At 31.2% G+C, this 17,866-nt stretch overlaps 1 protein-coding gene across 1 annotated transcript in view; it reads right to left on the bottom strand.

The window, feature by feature from the left end:
• Positions 1-7,166: 7,166 nt before the first annotated feature.
• LOC129959287 (transcription factor RFX4-like) overlaps positions 7,167-17,866 on the bottom strand; it is a 46,406-nt gene continuing 35,706 nt past the window's right edge. The window contains exons 15-19 of the mRNA XM_056072109.1: positions 16,019-16,144; positions 14,108-14,150; positions 12,789-12,885; positions 10,680-10,735; positions 7,167-7,415 (exon numbers count right to left, since the gene is read on the bottom strand). Of these exons, the coding sequence (XP_055928084.1) occupies positions 7,202-7,415; positions 10,680-10,735; positions 12,789-12,885; positions 14,108-14,150; positions 16,019-16,144 (536 nt within the window). The 3' untranslated portion in view covers positions 7,167-7,201. The remainder of the gene's footprint in view (positions 7,416-10,679; positions 10,736-12,788; positions 12,886-14,107; positions 14,151-16,018; positions 16,145-17,866) is intronic.

Genomic DNA, 17,866 nt, shown 5'->3' with positions numbered 1-17,866 from the left:
CCTGTTTGTTGTAATTTTTTTAACTAGATGAATTTTATTAAATAAGTTTATACAGGTTTTAGGAAATTTTTTGTAGATTCTGTTGTGGATAACATTCCTAAAATGTTCTATTTATGAATAAAGTTATTATTCATTATCTATTTCTAATTTACTCATCACATAAAAAATATAAGATACTTCAGAATTCTATCCTTGTAATTAGAAGGTAGGATTTCATTTTAGATTTTTCTTTAGATCAGTTAAACCTGTGACAGAAAAGTTTTTGATCTGATGTGGTACAGAAGCTCTAAAGGATAAATGTAATTGCTATGTAAAACAACAATTGTTCTACTATCCTTACCATCTCATTGTGCTATTACTGCTGCTCCAAAACAATAATACCAAATATAACAAATCAGAGCGAATGTGAATTAATGAGAGCAAATGCAAAGCATTGAAATTGTCAACTAGACATTTAAGTTGTTATTTGTTATTTGCAAAAGTCTGAAGCATGCATTTATTAAAAAAAATATTTATGTTCAATGGTCTGAGGAAAGGTAAGCTAATATTGCACATTTAGTTTAGAATTTCTCTATTTAATTATATATTTTTGCGCAAAATATGTGTGTAAATATATATATATATATATATATATATATATATATATATATATAAATTTTATTAGAAAATTTTTATACTTTTTTTAAATGATGTTTATTACATTCTATGAATTTGAATTGCATGTAATTGACAGATTAGTACTATTTATCAATCCATATTTACCCATTATTACGAAGAATCTAATTCGATGATTTCTGTTAAAGGAGATAATTAAAGTTTTGCATGAAAGTGACAATTAACCCCAAATCTCATGATATTCGTAGTCGAGTTTCTCCTTTTCTTGTGTTTCTATCAGAGCAATGACCAAATCTAATAGCATTTTATTGATAAACCTAAGAATTTATATTGCAAAATTATCTTTAATGGTTTAAAGTTTTTTAAAAAAGTTTTTTGCTAAAAGAAAACAAACATAAAAATGTATCAGAAATAACAATTTATTCATCAAAATAACCACTCTCATATTCAATAGCCTTTTCTCAACGTGAAACCAGCTTATAAATTCCATATTTATAAATGTCGTGATCTTTAGATTAGAAAAAGTTCTCTAAGTCATTTCCTTAGCCCCTCTATTTCTGAACTGTCGATTTCGCAGATAATTATCGAGGCTTAAAAGTAGGGGATAATCAGAAGGGCTTATGTCCGGAGGAGGGTGCAAAAGAAGTCTGCACGCAAGGGTCTGAATTGTGTCAATGAGATCTAGCATTATCATGTAGGAAAAGAATGGGTTTACGATTTACTAAAGCTGGCTGTTTTTTCAAAAGTGATTGGTGAACCTTACGGAGTTGGTCACTGTAGAAGTTAGCAATAATAGCCTGGCCAAATGGGAAAAGCTTATGGTGAACAATACCATTTTCAGTCCACCATACGCAAACTTCGCTTATGGATATTAATTTTGCTGGTCTGTGGCACAGCATCAGTGGATGAAAACTAATGATGCGATCTTTTGGGATTGCTGTAGAAGAGCCGCTTATCATGACAGGTCAATAAACGTTTAAGAAATGATGGCGTTGATGCAGTCCTAAACAAATAAATGATCATGCGCTCTAGCTTATTGACAGGTGTCAATTGATGAAGTATCCATTTGTTGAGCTTGTAAACTTTCCCAAGACTATGAAAATGTAAACGGGCCATTTCATCACTTCTGGAGAACCATTGTGCTAACATCTGACTAATTTGAGCGGAATCTTCTTCGATTGCAGCTTGTAATTCATCATCATTAATAGCATATGGCCGCCCTTCTCCTGGCGCATTTTTAAGCCACGCATCGCCGGAAGAAAATTTTCTAAGCCGCCTTTGGGTGGTGCAACCTTTGCTGACAGAACCTTCTCCGAAAGCCTGAGCTTATTTTTTTAGTCGTTTTCACAGCATTTGTTCCGAGTTTAAACTTATACAACATTCAAGCACGTATTATAGAGTTTGGAGTATTCATCTTCAGATCAATTTTTATAATGTTTTATATAAGATGAGCCTGCATTAAATCGTGATTAACATATTGCTGCAATTTTAGTGTCATCTATTGTGTTTTGCGTGTAACGTTCTTTAAACTTTGTAGTTTCACAAAAACTACAGAACCTTTTTGGTCACCTGATATAATCAGTTGAAGAAATCCTCTGAAAAAGAGCTTGATCAGTTTGAAGTTATAAAGTAATCAGCACAATTCGGTACAGAATTAGAAATAAACGGAATATTAGGCCAGTTTGAGATGCAAAAGGCTGGGTAGTTTAGATTTGTCGTTAGCGTTGGATTTGTTTTCTGAAACCCAAGTTCCCGCAATAAATTCGCCTTAGTTAGTGTTAAAGTAACGTCAAAATATTTTATCTTTTTTGCTGTTATTTTTTTTTTTTTTTACCTTCAAAACTTCTTAACAATTAGTTTTATAAAGAAAAATTAAATTACAAATTCAAACTAAATTTGTTGCAGAGTTTGTGCCCAAACCCTTACCTTATTATCTGTCAAGAAGCCGAAAACACGGCATTAATTCACCTCTTTCTCAAGTGAAAAAGAAAGATGAATTAATAAAGGGATTGAAGATTCCACTATTACACTAATTCTGTAATGTATAAAAAAGAACAAATTGCATGTGGCCTTGGTATCTTGTTTTGTCTTACTTTATTCAGAAGTAATACATTTTAAACTTACTAATTGATGAAGTATCCATTTGTTGAGCTTGTAAACTTTCCCAAGACTATGAAAATGTAAACGGGCCATTTCATCACTTCTGGAGAACCATTGTGCTAACATCTGACTAATTTGAGCGGAATCTTCTTCGATTGCAGCTTGTAATTCATCATCATTAATAGCATATGGCCGCCCTTCTCCTGGCGCATTTTTAAGCCACGCATCGCCGGAAGAAAATTTTCTAAGCCGCCTTTGGGTGGTGCAACCTTTGCTGACAGAACCTTCTCCGAAAGCCTGAGCTTATTTTTTTAGTCGTTTTCACAGCATTTGTTCCGAGTTTAAACTTATACAACATTTATTCATTCGATCATTAATGATAATGATCGAATGTATTATATACGATAATATATTACGATAACCTGCTTTTCAAAATTATTTCGAAGCATTTTTTGCAAATTTTAACCACTTTTATGCACAGTACTTGAAGAAAAAAAATGCTTTGTTTCTGCATCGAGTAAGGTTATTCTTCATGCCGTTTATACTCAACGGATAGTTTATATTACTTATTTTTTTGAATTCACACTAAGTTCTACCTTGGTGAAATCGGATCCGAGATGGCGCTATATGACATTGTCAGCATGAGAGCAGATAGAAAAGAGCTTTAACAGTTATAAAAAAAGATATTTTTTTGTGCAAAATTGCTTTTTTTCAGGAAAGACACCTATATAGATAAGCTTAAAAAGCAAAATCTTATCTAAATATAAAATTTGTTCCAAATCGTTAGAGCCGTTTTAGAGAACGAATATATATATATATAATATAATACACACTAGGGTGGAATGAAAATGGCTTTAATTTTTATATTTTAGTTTGGTAATAGTGCAGAAAAGTTGCTTATTAGGTTCAAAAACAATATTTAAAAAGTTGGTTGCACTATTACATTATCTTGAGGTGCCGCAAAGAGCTAGGAATTTTTAAAAATATTAAAAAAAAAAATTAAAAAAAGGGCCTTTAAATTTTTTTCTAAGATTTTAGTTTGGCAATATTAGTGAAAAGTTAGCTTTTAAGTTCAAAAAGAATTTTTAAAAATTCTGATTGCAATACGACAATATTTCGAGGTGCCGCAAAAAGCTTGAAGTTTGTAAAAAGATTGAAAAATTAAGAACAATAATAAAATATTTTTATGAATATTTCTTTCATATAATGTTACAAAAAGGTGATTTAAAACACATATATAAGCATTACAATTGGAAAAAATTATTAATTACTCAGTATAATAATTAAAAAATATTTTTTACGCCAAATTTTGCGTTTTTTACTTCTGTATCCTTAATGATTACAAATGTTACATTTGCAAAATGTTTGTTTCTACTTCATTGTCACATTAAACTGTTTTTTAAAATTAAATTTTGGCATATTCACACGTGAGTCAGTTTTTCCTCGTATGTATACTTCTCTTGCGATTGAACCACAGACATTTTGAGCCGATTCGGCCACCAGTTTTCACAGCTCTTTCCATTGCTTGCATGTGACAAGGAAACTCGATAACCCAGTCCCCTATACTACTTAGTTCAACTTCAGATGTCTTCTGTATAACGTTTTAACGTAATATTAAACCGCACAGACAATTAGTAGTTTTATCGCTTCTTGTCTATTTGATGGATCTGGTTGGCTTGCCTGTTTTTGTAAAGAACACTTGTTCTTCAGCGTTGTCATTGTCGCCAGTAATCGTTTCTGATGCACAAGTATTTTTTGCCCGTTCTTGATTAAACTTAACTATTCTCTGTAATTCTTTACTCTTTCTCGCTTCTTTCTTCCTCAAAGCGTTTATGGTAGCAATATCAGTATTACCTATAACCATTTTCCTGTTAGAGAATTGATCGTTTAAAACCTTTTTTTCCATAACTGGCACTTTTTTTCTTTTATACAAGTCAACAATATCAAACAGACATCTAGCTTCTTATCTAAATTCTGTAAGGTTGGAATTAAACTTATCTTAACATTTTCTGCTTTTAGACTTTAATAATTTCCTGTATTTAGCATGATAAGTCTTTATTATTTATGAAATTCTTTTGCTGGAAGCAACGGGAATAGAAGCTCTTGACCATATTTGTTCTATTATGAAAACTAATATTTCGCTTACAGAAGGATCCTTCTCTGAATCGATTTTGAGGTTATATAATATAACTGTAGCACTTGATTCATGAGTAGTGTGTTCAACTTCTAGCAAATCATTAAATTTCCCAAAAAAAGAACACTCCTATATTTGTCTTGTCTTCACTAATTTAGACTGAGACATTTTTACTCACAGCAAAGCACAAACTAAACAAATCAGTTACACATTAGACGGAGGGGAGACGCCAACTCAACTGAACTCGGCTAAGCTACTGATTTGAACCAGCTCTGTCCTTGTCACCGGGCACAGACAAATCTCCGCCTTATCTCAATAATAACAGTTCCGACGACGACTCAGTGCAATAGTAAAACTGTTTTTATACTTTTATTCATATGGTAATGCCTAATGAAAGCTTTTTATTTCAAAATCGAAGCATGCAAAAAGTGTGTTTTTATGAAACTTTAACGTTCTTACGGCACCTCAAGATATACTCTAATATTATTCATAATTTTTATTTATCTTATCTATACCAAAAGCCAACTTTTCCGCGCTATTAGAAATTAAAAATCAAAAACTGATTATTTCGTAAAAAGCTTTAAAATGTAGCAAAAGTTTCAATTTTATGAAACTTTAAAGTCCTTGCGGCACCTCAAGACCTACTCAAATATTTTTCATATTTATAATTTCTTTTATCTACACCAAAAGGCAACTTACCCGCGCTATTACAAATTAAAAATCAAAAATTGTAGCAGTTGCATTACTCTTTATCTTCTCTTTTGGATACTAGATGGCGATGCCTGATTAGGCCATCCCATAGTGCATTGCGATGGTAATAAAAATGAGATGATATGCTGTTCTATTAAGCTGCGCGCTTGAATGTCTTGTCTTTGTGTTTATTTAGTGTGAATGTGATTATCAAAAATGTTCCCGAAAACATACGTCTTGTTGCTTCCTACACGGATCATAATCTACATTCCACCACAAAACTGATTTTTTCGTTCCACCCTAATACATACACACAAGAATCGCTCGTTTTAAAGTTATGAGATTCATTAATTCGTGTCACCCCTCTGCAATTCACGCCCGCAGTTGAATTATATTCAAAGAGAAAAAAGTAACATAATAAAATGCCCATTATTGTTTACAGTGACTTTTAACATAATATGTTACAAGCAAAGGACAGTGTTTATGAAAACTATAAAATGCTCTTAAAGTATTTCATTTTGAACGAAAATAAAACAAAATAATGTTTGTTGTGTTTATTCTGCATTCGCAATTATGGTATCAGGAATAAATTACTTCTCTTTATTACAGGTGAATGCTGTAATTAATCGTGTAGAAAATCGTCAACTGCTTGTTTTTTCTTTTATTTCTGTTTGTAGAATTCTGAGTATGTTGATCAATAATGTCATCCAATCTCTAAGAAATAATATTTTATTATTCTGTCCTTTGAAGATTCGATGCAATAATTACTCCCTTTTTTTTTTTTTTTTTTTTTTTTTCCCCGTCTTTGGCTGGCTTAAAAACGTGTGTTAAAAAAGAACGTGCTGGATCCTTTAAGAGTAACTCCATAACCATGTCAGTACATGGTTATACGACATCATTATGTAAATGTTTTGTCAAGGGGATAATAATTAAAAAGGGACTTAAAATTGAAAATTTTTATTCGTAAAAATATTGTAGCATTAATGAGCTTTAAGAAGTCAATTTCTAATTGATAAAAAAAAACATTACTTTTACTGAACTTTTTTTTTTTTTTTTTTGATACGATTATTTACTTCTTTCAAAAATCTGTAAAGTACATAGAAATCCGAAAGAAAATTTGCAGATAGACTAATAAAATAAACTTTGTTTAGATTTCATAATAGTTTATTAAAAATCCTTAACACAGAAATGAAATTATATGTACATAGTACCTTTTTCTTGTATATAAGTAAAAGCATCCTCAAAACTATAATAAGTTAGCAATATTTCTTCATCTTGAACTGTTCTTAAACACACTTATAGCCCTAGTGTTGCTTCAAACGGGACGTTAATATAACCAAACCAAACTTAAACACACTTTTCTTTGTTGTCTTAAAATTTACTGCTCTTAGAAATTTTCAGGCGCACATGGAGAAAGGAGTGAAAACTTATAATTTTTAACCAAACAATGATTTAAATTTATTTTTCCACAATTAATTACATTCAGTAATTCAACTTTTTACACTAAGAATACTGAGGAAAAATATCAATGTATAAGAAAGCTATATAGAGAGGTTATCTTCTAATATAAATAAGCAATATGTAGAATAGCTATCTGAGTTAATTGTTTTGCATTCATTATAGTTGAAACAGAAAATCAAGAGTAATCTATTTATTTGGAATTCAGCCATCGCAGTATAAAGTTCCATCCATTCGTACTGTAAGATGATGGTGCACTTTTTTATCAGGTGCCAGAGGAGGTGTGTCAGGGGCTCCTGCATCATGCGTAACGAATGTGTAACTTTGGTAAATCGCTCCAGAAGCTGTGTACATGATAGAAGAGGGACCACTTTGCTCTGTAGATGCTTCCTCGGGGCGATTATAACCTTCATCGTATCTAGAAAAAAAATTAGTTGTTGGTAATTTTATTACATTTGTAGTAAATAGTGATAAGTTGCTGATTTAGACATGTAGCTACCTAAGGCTGTCCTTTTAATAAATGGTCTATTAAGTTTCCCATTTTTAACTTAATCTTCTTGCAAATTATTTATTTTAAAGGTAATTTTTTTTATTTAACAACTTTGTAAAAAGTATACTTTTTATTTAGTTTGTGGAAAAAATAACATGGAATAGAATTTTCACAAAAACTGAGCATAATTATAAGTTATTGATTTCCTTAATTGCATATAATCATCGCCATTTCTTTTTACACCAGGCTGGTGCATGAGGTACTGTACGCCATCCATCCTGGTCTAATGTTGCCTCCAGAGCGCATTCCCAACTCGGTCATCCAAAAGAACTTTCTTCCTCTATAGCCTCTTGATATTCTTTTTCCCGTCCGGTCCCCAAGTCAGCGCATTTCTAGTATTATATATTCATTCCATACATAACTTCTTTTTTTTTTTTTTATTTTAAAGTGGAAATAGGTTTGTCAGAAATTTTGTATTGCAATTCAGTTTCTGAAGTTATATTTGGGCAATATATTTTAAGAATCTATCTGTGGCAAGTAGTTTGGAAAGCATTTAATTTCTGTTCTTATGATTTAGTAAGTTTTTAAGCTTCACTACTTTAAAGAAGGATTGCCTACATTGTTGCATTAAATGCATGTTATTGGGATTGGTTTGATCATCCGCCCCTATTAAAACTTTCGAAACTATAGAAACTGCATATAATAGCTAACTATTATGAGAGATTATTGATATAAAAAGCTCCAAACAAATATATTACATCAATATAACATAAATAGTTAAATGAATAATTCATATTTCAATATATTATGAATGAATAATTATTTAAATTTAATAAGGATTTTAATAATTTAATATAAATGCGCAATGTAGTCGAAATGTTTTATAATTAATAAAATTTATATTTCTGCAAATTTATGTAATTAGTAACTAGGTTAATCACATTTTTTAATTATCTTGACTACTTTCCTTTTCAACCCAGCGGCCCTAGGCCGCTTCTAATTGGAAACCTGCCACCAATTATGATCCATTTGATGCTACACATTTACGCTAAGAAATGGCTTCATACATTTTCTCATTAATTCAAAACTCGATTTGTGACAGATTTTTAGCATCTTTAGTTCAATTGAAGCTCAAAAGTGAGTGATTTCTATCTGAAGATTGAAGATACAACCACCAGGCCTTGCCTAGGTGAAGGAAAGCGCGGGAAGATATGACCTAGGCGCGTTGGAGAAAGCGTTGTTTGTTACTTTTTAGTGCAAGAGCAAGGATTAAAGAAAAAAAAATGTACATGATCTTTAAATCCCAGTGGCTGATTCCAGTCCTTTTCATTCTTCATTCATCCCATTTTTCTACCCTTTCTTTACTGAAATTTTGCAACAATAAAAACTTATAATAAACAAAACGTGACACACTCTCTTAAATCTCAAGACAAAAGTTCTCTACTTATTTAAATTATGTACAGAATAAATAAAAATAAAAAAGTGTGTGCTGTCATAAAAGCATTTTCTAAATAAAAATTAGTGCATCCTAAATGGGATGTTTATTATCAATTAATGAAACATTCTAAATTTACATTATTCAGTTATATCATTGAATGGGACTTTTTCATTATGATAAAATATAAATATATTGTAATAAATAATGAAATACAATAGCAGTTACTGATATTTATAATAGATAAAAATTAAGGCAATGGATTAGCATGGCAACCAGTTTGATATTATATTCATTAATTTCAAACTTAAAGCAAGTTCAAGTTACAACCGTGTCCTATATTTATTTTTAATTAATACCACCGTAGTTGAGAATCCAATTTCGCAAGAATATGATCTATTGAAAAATTAAAATTTTTATCTTTTTATCTGAAATACCATAAAATAACTTTCCCTGTTTGGCGGCATCTACAGCTAAAACCAATGAACGGAATGAAACCACATTTCATATACAGACTGTGGAATGCATGGAAAGATGGATTCCACAGAAGAAGGAAAAAAAGTACCAAAAGTTGCCGATAGAAGAAATATTGGTGCTGCTGCCACGCACAAACGAGAAAATTTGCATTTCGACATGCATTACGTAAAATTCCTTGTGCGAGCGTGAAAGTAGCGCCATGCATGCCTTATAAAAAGAGCAAATGACCTATTACCAGTTCGGTCTTGACTATTGATGTGTTCTTGACTGTTGTTTGCTATTGACTGTATATCAGTGCTTAATATGGGCTTTTAACCTGTGGATACCTGAAATCCGTAATGTACGCTGGTGGAGCTCCAAACTTGCATATCTTGAAACGGAGCATAAGATGGGCTGTTATGAGCATCGAAACTGACAGTTTACAGACAGAGAACGTCATACATCGTATGTAGTATGTTGTACACAGAGGAGGCCAGCAAACTAAAATTGTTGCATGGCTTCCAGATAAATAAAAGATTATTTTCTGTGATTTTCATGAATTCTATCATAAATGTACTCCCTCAGCGCCAGTATTTCCCCTATCGGCAACTTTTGGTACTTATTTTTTTCCTACGAAATTCATCTTTCCATGCTTTTCCCAGTCTGTATATGAAATATGGTTCCATTTCGTTCATCTGTTTAAACTGTAGATGCCGCCAAGCTGGGAAAGTTATTTTAGGGCCACCCTGTATATTCATATCTTCTTTCAATCAAAAATTGTGTAAGCCGTCCTTTTTTTAAACCCCTTATGAGATTTCTGCCTCATGAAAAATCTGAAAACTTATTAATTTTTTTTTTCAACTTAAACATTATTTAGCTCAGTATCTTCGCGTATGGCAAATGCGGCGCCAATTTAAAGAGAATGCCAAGAATGGGGGGAAATATATGTGTCTGAATGATAAATATTAAAACAAAACGTTAAAATGAGAGCCGTTTTATGTTCATTTAAATTTTTGTGCAAAAATTGTACCAACAAAAATAATATATATACCACCAGTTTTATATGTACCATAGGTTGAGAACCTTTGTCTCAAGATATATTCGTTATTTTTGTGTAGGGTTTTAAGTTAGCAAAGATATCGAAACAAGGAAAGTGTGTAGCTGATAGAATTTTTAAAATTTAATTTGAGTTAAAGATAATTTTTTCTATGTACTAAGGATAATTATCCCAGCTCTTCGAGGTAAAATGAGGCTTTATTGATTGTAGTAAAATTGTAATAATTCGATATAAAGACACTTACCCAGCGTGCTGAGTAGGTTGCATTGACCCCGTATCGTCTTGACTAACGATGAAGTACTGAAAAAATAAAAAAAGAAAGAAAGGAGTACATTAATTGATGATGTGATAAATACTAAAAAGATTTTGCTTTGTGGTTATATCAATATAGAAAGGTATAGCAGACCATACCTTCGATTCTCCAAAATTTAATTATTATAAATGAGTCGTCATTAGAGTATTTCCAATATATGTTTCAAATTAAATATCTTTGAAACAGATCTCAAATAAGCATTTGAAAATAGATTACAAGTGTGTAATGTTAAAAGTGTAAATTTTGAGTCGCCGGTTACAAAAATTTCTCATTGACAAAATTAAGTGTTTGAACAAGAATGAGTATATATATATATATATATATATATATATATATATATATATATATATATATATATATATATATATATATATATATATATATATATATACAGGTGGTTATCAAAATAAAGGAAACACTTGTGAACAAAAGTGGCATTTTTGAATGCTCTTTGTAAGCTTTAAAATATAATAAAAACAACTAGTTTTTTTTTATAAATAGCATTGTATATATTCTGGTAATATATGTTAGCTTTATTAAAGTTCTGTAATTCTTGGATATTTTTTAAAAGCGTTAAAGTCGGACCTCTCAGGAGCCCGTCTATCTAGAGCAAGTGTGACAGAAACATCCCAACTTTTAGGCGTTTCTAGAGGTACGGTGTCTAAAGTCATGATAGCATACACACAACTCGGCAAAACAAAATAATGCGTGGAAAGAGAAGCTCTTTCAAAGAGATCAACGGGTATTGAAGCGGATTGTAATGTCTAAAAAGCGAACGACTGCAGCAAAAATGACAGCAGAGCTTTAGTCACTGACTAACTGTAATCACTGACACTGGATTCTCCAGTGTCAGTGATTACAGTTAGAAGGCACCTTCATAAACAGAACATTTATGGCAGAACAGCAATTCTCAAGCCACTTGTCACAGATGTTAATGGTACACGTAGTCTACAGTGATGTCGCACTCACAAAACCTGGTCGACTGATAAGTGGAAGAAAGTAATATGGTCTGACTAATCGTGTTTCACACTTTTCCCTACAATAGGACGGGTGCACGTTTGGAGGACACCTGCACAAGCGTATTGTCTCCTTCCAACTGTCAACCGTGGAAGTGGATCTGTCAGGATATGGGCAACCATGCTATAGTTTTCTGTTGAACCAATCGTAACCCTAAAAGGAAGGATCGATGGGGAGAAGTATAGAGAAATTTTAGCTAACCAGGTCCATCCTATGATGCAAATTTTGTTTCCTGCAAGAGATGGAATTTTCCAAGATGATAATACACCTATCCATGCAGCGAAACTTGTCCAATCATGGTTTGATGAACACGAGGATGAAATTAAACATCTGCCCTGGCCCGCACAGTTACCCGATCTCAATATAATGGAACCGTTATGGTCTGTTTTAGAGCGTTCAATATGGAATCGATATCCTCCACGGGCATCTCTCCCAGAACTTTCACAATATCTCCAGGAAGAATGGTACAATATTCCTCTAAACGCTATTCAACACTTTTACGAATCGATTCCTAGGAGAATCCAAGCTGTTTTATATGTCAAAGACGGTCCTACACCATATTAATAAAGGATTCTTTATAAATCTACGGTGTTTCCATTATTTTGATAACCACCTGTATATATGACATATGTTTTTAAAACAAGGGATATATTTTTATTATTATGAAGCATTCCGAATTGTTTTCTTATAATTTCTTTTACTCTTTTCTTTAGAAAAATAGACCTTAAAATTTTGCAACTCAAAAAGGTTAATACTTATTTAATACATTAAAAGTAATTAAAGTATAAATTACGTACATTAAAGTAATAAAGAAGTTTTTTGGTCAATTGTAACTCTTATGAGTTACCTCTAATTTTGAAAATATGAAAAATTTGATTTCCATTAGTTTTAACTTTTATAAGTTATGTTGAATATAATAATACATTTTCAATAAGATGGTGGCAAAATAATTTATATAACAGATTTATTATTTAAAAATTTGTTTTTAAAAAGTATGTATTTGGAATCTGAAAAATTGGTTACCTGAGCTGTTTGCTGATAGTTATATGCTTTATTTTCATGCCTGGTTGAAGGATTCCATGACCGTCGACTATCGCATGAGTTAGCACTAGGATAGAAACTGAAAAGCAAAGGAATCTGGTATATTATTCTTAAAATAAACCAATTTTCTGTATTACGGAATGAAACAAGTAATGGCCTATTAAAATGAACTAGTTTTACTTATTTTCTGTGTTTCAAAATAAATTAGTAATTAGCCTATCAGCCATAAAATACATATCAATAAGATCCATATATTATTTTTCAGTTTCAAAATATTAAGATAGAGTTGGAATGATGTAATTTTCTTCTTGTAGTGTTCCTAGAAACCATAAATCGCTTGTATTCTGGATCTGTAACAGATGAGAAGGCTCAGAAGCTACAACTGAAATAGGATTCTAAAATGACATTAATTAATTGCCACATAAAATTCCACTTTAGCGTGATGTTCTGAAGTCTTGCATAATACATCGTAGAAACTTTTGAGATGTTACAATCATTTTTCTCTAAACAGGATACAGACATAACTTTTATTGTGACTGTGGTCAAGGGAGCTATATATTTCTTGCAAATCTGATTTTGCTACAAATTCGAAGGAGGGAAGAAATCCAATTACTGAAGATATCTTAAGTTTTCCATTAATTTAAACTGGTAACAGATTTTTATGATAGAAATAATTCACTGTTTGATTTTCAAACCATTAATTGGGCATTTTAAGTGGCATTTCATGATGTTAGAGTTTGACCAGTAGTGAGATTACACTCACTTATGATTGTGATTCTCTTGTGGGTTTTATTAGAATACTGGGAATAATTTAGAAGAATCTGGCTATTTGAGCGAAGAACTCTATCCGTAGACAATCATCCAAACCGACAGAAGCTCATCAAGGTTTCAGCTTACGAGCTTTAGTGGCGTTTTGTCATTAGACCGAAAAAGTATTGTTTGCTTTACAGTAGAAATTCCTAAACTGAGAAAAAAATTATCATTTCATATGTCAAAAACAAAACTTAAGATATTCCCCCCCCCCCCAATTTTAAAAAAAAATCCTGAAAAGCATTAAAAACTGTATGTCTTTCTGTCTTCACTGGTAAAAAAAATTCAAATGTCAATTACTGAATTCTTGTTAAGCAAAATTTTATAAATAGATTCTTGGATATAAGCTAAAATTATTCCTCTGGTATTACCTGTATACAGTTTTAAAATAAATTATATGCAACAAATACCTTCTTAGGATAACTCACTCACAATTTCGTTTTTATAAACATTAGGTTAGATTCAAATGGACAAATGATTGAAATATTAACCTTTGATAACAGTCTCCAGGCATCCATCCAGAAGATAAGTCCTCTGCAAAAGACAATCGATATATACATGCAGTAGATGACAATAATTCGTATAAAATATTCTTCAATTGCTGATGAACACTACTGTTAATTTTGATAGAATTTTCAAGGCAGCCATCCGTTTTGAAATTGAGTATCATTTACATAATTTATAAAAATATTTCATATGTTTTAAATTGTGGAATGTTATTTGTTGTTCATAATTTTCTTAAAAAATGATTTTTCCTCTTTAAATATAATGGTATGCCAATAATTTTGGATCGAAACAATCCAGAATACTAGAAATTATTATTGCACACTTAAATTTCTTTGAACGAAAAACCAAACTAGAAATCTTTTCAAAGATAGTCGCAGAGATTACTTTTTCTAAAATAACTATAGTACTATACTGTATTATATTACTATAATTATAGTAATAAGGAAAATTCAGGTATTACAATGGAATAAATACACTTTACCGATTTATATTTTCGAAGTAATTCAAAATTATGTGTACAAAATTTAAAGAAAAGAAAAAAAACTAGCGAAATTTACTGATGAATGCATGTCATCATACTAGATGCTCTTTTGTACATCTCTTTAATTTTTTTTCCCACATATGGCATTTTTTTATTTGAAAAAAAAAATCTTCTTGCCAACACATTTGGCCAAGAAAAATTCTTCGGAAACTTCAAATACGCTTCGACATAGAAAAATATGCGTTCAAGTGAAGCATTAACTAATCTCGGTTTCTGAATTGGGGAGTTACAGGTTCAAGATACGACCGTTCCAACGACTTGTGTGCGTCTAGAGACAGGCACAAGAGAGGAAAAACACGGGAAAGCGTGCTTCGTCTGCAGGCGGCCAGGTCGTAGGAACACCGCTTCACCGTGGAAGTGCTGAGAGTGGGTTACTGCCTACTTTTCGCCTTGATAATTTTGCAACAGTTGAAAATTGATAGACACTTCCAGGGCCGTAACAGACACCGAGTATTGTCTCCAGTCAAAAGAAATATATATATATATATATATATATATATATATATATATATATATATATATATATATATATATATATATATATATATTGGGGATTTAACTCAAAAAATTTTTCAAAATTAAACTTCACTAATAATATTATTATCTTCACTTTTCATGCAAGAAATTATTTATCTAATTAGAAATAAAGTTTATTTTAAACTAAACAAAAAATGATACACGCAAATAAATTGATGACTAATAAGATTACGATCTGTTACCAGATAGCACTACTATACAGACCAATTTAGATGAAAGGCAATGCTAGGAATTACTAAAAAGTATGATAGATAATGTGGTACTCAAGAAAGTGTTCTGGTAGAAATCTAAGCTAAAAGTAAAGTGCACTAAATGATTTATTAATAAGCATTTTACCTCATTAAAAAGCATATGCTTTATTTTATGCTATATTTGAGTTCAAATGGTTTCGGGTATTATATTTTATTTTAACGTAAAGGAATTAAAACAATGAATATAATTAACCTAATACTTTGCATACCGATATAGTTATTGAAAAACTTTCCATTTAATATAAGTGTATAAAGCTACTTTAATTATTAAAAAATTATCAAAGAAATTAAAAGAAAAGTGATTAGAGAAATAATAAACGACAGGAAGCATTATCTATTGCCTCCGGATCTCTAATCTTTAATTACAGGCCTTGGACACGTCTTTATCGTGTTATCAGTTCAATTGAGCTAAATTAATATTATATTTTTTCCCCTGGAAAGATGATGAGAATTGTTCTTTTTCAAATATTCTCTCCGTATATCAACAATTTTTCAAATCCTGTAAATGATCAAAGGAAAATAAGTTTAAATCGTGAAAGAAGAAATTTGAAAGATAAAATTCGTACCTGATGGAGTTTCTTCGTAATGTGCCGTTGGAGATTCAGAGGAACAAGGAGCATAATTTGGGGTGGATTGCGCAGAAAAAGATTCTATATTTTCTGTTTCGACACTGTTTGGCAATGTCTGATAATCTGAAATGTATAAAAATGATATGAAACTTAGAGTTAAAACTTAAATGTTGACACCAGAATCATAGCCGTTAACCCTTAATATATGTAATGTATGCGCCAATTTTTTTTACTTTTGAAAAATATTATGAGCATTTTTTTTTATTTATGAAAGAAACCATTAAACCCTGAAATTGTAAAAATGCGTGTCTTATTTTATTCATTTTTGACAACTCGACAAAATTTTATAATATACTTTCAGTATTTCATAATCTTTTGAGTATATCATAGGTAAATCAAAGTTCTTTGTATTTTTTTGGAACAAATTATTTCAGTAAAAAGTAAAAACTGAACAATTGTTTATTTTTAACAAATAAAATTTGTATTGTTTTTCTTTTGAACAGGTGGATTTAAAATGTTCAGCTATATACATATTACATTATGAACACTAATCAAAATCCTTCCAGAAAAATAATTGTCAGTGTATTAATATGAATACATTACGTATTCTTTATAGAAATATTAGCATAATGTTTTACTAAGTAAATTCTAATTTTATTTTAAAGTACGTCCGTACAGACTCTGAAAATGGCTCTTGAATTGTGATATTTGGTAATGTAAGCTAATTCAATATAAGTGAGGCATACACATTCGAATTCACATGGTATTACAGCATCAGAAATGCCTTCTTCATGTGATAGAGGGCGTTGAATGGGAACTGAACTGTATGTGTTTAGCCCACAGTCGTTTCGCCGATATTATTAAAAACTGTAAGCCTCTTTGTTTGGGTGTTAAAAAGTGCTAATCTTTCTACAACACTCCTTAGTACTCAAACAAAGAGGTCTGTCGGAACTTTCCAAAGATGAACGTATTCTTCAGTCACTGAGCTGCTCAATGCGTTTTCGGCAAGATGAGAACTTTTCTATTTCACCGATGAAGTTCGAAAATATCTAAACATTACATCGGACAGCACTAGATTGGGCTTGATGGTCCGGTTCATTGATCTGCTAGATCATAGGAATTATTATTCCATGCCTTCTTTTTCAGGGAGTCTTATAAATCTAAATGTGAACGAAACCATCTTCAGATCATTTGAACATCATATCACTCACATTTCTATAGCTGTCGGAGAGGTCCAAGATAAGGCAGGAATCTTCTAAAATGTTAGAAATTCTACGAGAGCGAGAAGAGCTTGTGATTAAAATATCAAACATTTCATGGGCATTTTTTTTATTATTATTGTTACTGTAAATGTGATGATTAAAATATTTTTACCATGCTACTATGTTGTTTCATTTCTTGTCTTCTCTTTACTTCTTTTTGCCTACTTCTGTTAGCTTTTGCAATTACAATTAATATTTCATTCCTTTCTTACTAATATTTCATGCCTTTTTAATCCTAGATCGCGAAGAAAGCGCTTCGAAATAAGCAATATGCCTTGGTATCAAGATGTAATTAAATTCAAACAAATGAAGATACAGGGAACATTTTTTTTTTTTTTACGAAAATGGTATTTTACGTACTTTTCAGTACGTAAAATATCATTGTAATTCAAGACATTTTGAAAATCTGTCATTTAAGTGGATGCAGCTAATAGTTATGCAGTTGCGAAATTTCGAGCTGATTTGAGGTATCCACATAGAAAAAATCCACACGGGTTCGAATCCGATGAGCATAGGGTCACCCAATACCGCCGCGAAGTGAGACAAAATGGCCAGGAAACATTTCTGAAAAAATTCAGAGTTA

This window comes from Argiope bruennichi, chromosome X1, assembly GCF_947563725.1.
Source record: "Argiope bruennichi chromosome X1, qqArgBrue1.1, whole genome shotgun sequence".
NCBI lineage: Eukaryota > Metazoa > Arthropoda > Arachnida > Araneae > Araneidae > Argiope > Argiope bruennichi.
This window is presented reverse-complemented; position numbering and strand designations above follow the sequence as displayed.